Raw genomic sequence first — 3,588 nt, forward strand, 5'->3', positions numbered from 1 at the left:
CTCTTCTCTAAACTCAAAGCTAAAGCTATCGATCTCCACCTCAACTGCCCCGTTGGAGCTGCCGGAAAATTGCAACTCTAAAGTTATCGTCATCCAATGTTTCCGATCTCCTTTGATCTCTGTTGTACTACTCCGCCTCATCACGTTGCCTATTCGAAGCTCCGCTCAATTGAACGTTGGTTAGGGCAACAATTTACGGTAGGGGATTTGATTTTGTCAACACCACTAATGCCATCGACCTTCGTCTCTTTTCCGTTCGAAATAAACCCAACACGACAAACCCTGATGCAAATTCCAATTTAGGGTTTGTGTTTTTTCTAATTAGACATTAGCAATGGTAAACACTAGTATTCTTCTTCTTTTTTTTTTTGGTTGGTTTGGCATAATTCTGAGTAGATTTAGGGTGTTAATTGATGGCAGTGGTGATGGAGTTCGTTTTTTATTTTGATTCAATTCCTTTTGATTTAATGTCGTGATTATTGGTGGTTAGTAGAGGTTAATTGTGGTGGTTGTTGGAGATTAACATGAGGGTTACCTAGACATGTTGTCGAAGGTGAATGAGGTTACCTATAGTGGATGAACGGAGGTTGCTGGAAGTGGATGAGAAAGGAGAATACAAGTTTGTGTAGAGTAGTTGGACCCATTTATTTGTAAATTATTTTAATTAATAAATAATGCGTAAATTATAAAAAAATGAAAAAGGAAATCGACAAAGGACAATATAGTTTTTTAATTTCTATAAGGGACGAAAAATGCAATAAATGATATCTTAAAGACCATCCGAGTGTAAAAGAAAGCTAGAAACCAAAAGTAAAATTTATGAAATCATAACTTCTATAGCAATGAAACAATAAATAAAAAATTTTCCGGAACAAAATTGAATATTAGATGGCCAAAGTTACTCCACAATTTTAAATTACTAGATTATTGTCAAATTTACACAATATTATGCATTTCCACTTTCCAATCTTTAAGGAATATTGTCGTTTTCAAATACCATTCCACCATTCTTACGAGAAGATCGATTAAACCCCATGATTCTTGGAACCCTAGTCGCCTACGTCTCTGTAGAAACTCCAAATCTATACCCATCGACATTGTATGGACAAATTCAATTTTAAGGAAAAATCGCTTAAGAACCCTAGTTATTCAGATTTTGGGAGTTCTTATCTACGTAAGATCAACCCTTTTCAATGGCGACGACGGAAGCTGCCGAATTCAAAAATACCGACCTATTAGCCGTCGCACAACCACCAGATTACCACCGGCAGGTTGCTGTTTTGCCATCCCACGATGGCCTGCACTTCTGGCAGTTCATGGTCGCCGGTTCCATCGCCGGTATGGTCGAACACATGTCCATGTTTCCAATCGACACTATTAAAACTCGTATGCAAGTACTAGGCTCTTGCCCCATCAAATCCGTGGGGATCCGACAAGCTTTCGGCTCGATTATCAAGTCCGATGGTGCTGCCGGGTTTTACCGTGGAATCGGCGCTATGGGACTCGGCGCCGGTCCGGCACACGCTGTCTACTTCTCCGTTTACGAGTTGTGTAAAGAAACCTTTTCCAGAAACCACCCAAACAACCCGATGGGTCACGCCGCGGCAGGGGTTTTTGCGACGGTTGCAAGTGATGCGGTGTTTACTCCGATGGATATGGTGAAGCAGAGGTTGCAGTTGGGGAGTGGGAGTCCGTATAAAGGGGTTTTCGATTGTGTGAAGATGGTTTTGAAAGAGGAAGGATTTAGGGCGTTTTATGCGTCGTATAAGACGACGGTTTTGATGAATGCACCGTTCACGGCGGTGCATTTTGCCACGTATGAGGCGGCGAAGAGTGGGCTGTTGGGGATTTCGCCGGATATTGCCAGTGACGAACGGTTGGTGATTCATGCCACTGCCGGCGCCGCCGCAGGGGCTGCCGCTGCTGCTTTGACTACTCCACTTGATGTGGTGAAGACTCAATTGCAGTGTCAGGTAATTTCAAAATCATTTTTTTTTTCACGATGTTATTCAACTTATTCTAGGTTTGCAGTTTTATAATCATATCAAAAGGGTTTGCAACTTTGCATTGATTTTGAAAGTGTATGCAATTAGATATTTCAAAGTATAATGTCTTTTAAGAAAACTTGTGAGAGTACATTAAAATTGGTTAGGTTTTATAAAGTAGGAAAATATTGAAGTATAGCATTCTTCTTTCATTTTGAGAGTACAATACCCAATGATAATGAGACACATATTGTCCCACCCAAAAAGGTGTGACAAACTCTTTCTATCTATGTCTTGTCTATATAAAAAGACGCAAATACCCTTATTATCTTGATTAGCAAATATCCCTAGAAATCTCATCCCTTTCCTATTTTAACAATATGTTACTGATGATCTTTGCAGGGTGTCTGTGGATGCGATAGATATGTAAATGGGTCGATTGGGGGCGTTTTGGGAACAATTGTTAGAAAAGATGGGTATATTGGACTTTTTAGGGGATGGATGCCTAGGATGCTTTTCCATGCTCCCGCTGCCGCCATTTGTTGGTCAATTTATGAATCCGGAAAATCGTTTTTCCTAGACTTAAATAATGGAAATATAGACAACAGATTGATGTAATCAGATTGGACACAAGTTTGGTCCATAGTAGTCCGATCTGATTACATCATAGGCTGGTCTAATATCTTAGACCGGGCCAATCTAAAAAAGTATAATGACATTTGACATTTAATTTCCCATTTGTTGTATCCTAAAAATGGCCCCTTAAGATTGTGACTAAAACCACTTGCAAAGAGAGATCTAATTATCCAAGGGCAGAAAGGTAAATTGAGGCTTGGCTCGGTTCTCTAGTGTACATTATCCTTAATTTATTGGTTTTAACATATTCATTTATGTGGGAGGGCCCAAATAATGTTGATTATTGTTTTTGGTTTTTGAAGTTTTGCTTATTAACATGTACCAAATTCTGTTGGGTTTTTACTGATCATCTGTTGAGTTGATTGGCTTCTTGCAATTTTACATCTATCAAACATGTAGAGACTTAGGTTGGTTTAGTAATTTTCATGTTTACTAATTTGGTTGTTGATGTTACTTTTGTAGTCAAATGACAAAGTCATCTAGTTTAATAAAACATCATGCTGTTTTGAAATTAGTTATATGAAAACCAAAATTTTGGATGTGTTCAGTTTTATATAGGATGGATAAAACACAAAAGAATGATGTTTTATGTATCAGTTACTTTAATTATTTATTTGAAAAGTAAATTTCGATTATTTTTGTGAGGAAATTTCTCCCAATAGCCATTGTCCGTGCAAAACAAATTAAATTGCAACGCATACAAATTGATTGGTTTAGTCATGGCAGTGGTACCAAAAAGCATTAACGGAAAATCCCATACAAAAAACAGTTTTGGTCCTTGTGGTTTGCTCTAATTTGTATTTTAGTCCAAGTTTTGATTTTTTGGTATGGTTTGTCCATGTGGTTTCCAAATTTTGCAGGCAATTACCGTCTAATGCTCCGTAACAAAGTACAGAGAAGAAATTGTTACTTTAAGGTTATAAAGTCAATCAATTCGGTTCATTTTATATTTCCTTCTATTTCAAAT

The 3,588-nt window shown here is 37.9% G+C and overlaps 1 protein-coding gene across 1 annotated transcript; it reads left to right on the forward strand.

The window, feature by feature from the left end:
- Nucleotides 1–905: 905 nt before the first annotated feature.
- LOC111881772 (uncharacterized) lies at nt 906–2,983 on the forward strand. The gene is made up of 2 exons (XM_023878165.3): nt 906–1,973; nt 2,388–2,983. Exons 1-2 carry the CDS (start codon nt 1,194–1,196, stop codon nt 2,601–2,603), a joined length of 996 nt encoding a protein of 331 aa, XP_023733933.1. The 5' UTR covers nt 906–1,193; the 3' UTR covers nt 2,604–2,983.
- Nucleotides 2,984–3,588: the final 605 nt, after the last annotated feature.

The sequence above is a fragment of the Lactuca sativa genome, chromosome 8, assembly GCF_002870075.4.
Source record: "Lactuca sativa cultivar Salinas chromosome 8, Lsat_Salinas_v11, whole genome shotgun sequence".
Lineage (NCBI taxonomy): Eukaryota > Viridiplantae > Streptophyta > Magnoliopsida > Asterales > Asteraceae > Lactuca > Lactuca sativa.

Coding starts and splice junctions, on each gene's coding strand:
- LOC111881772 (XM_023878165.3), top strand. CDS start 1,194: ATGGCGACGACGGAAGCTGCCGAATTCAAAAATACCGACCTATTAGCC. Junction 1,974..2,387: donor AGACTCAATTGCAGTGTCAG/GTAATTTCAAAA, acceptor TGATCTTTGCAG/GGTGTCTGTGGATGCGATAG.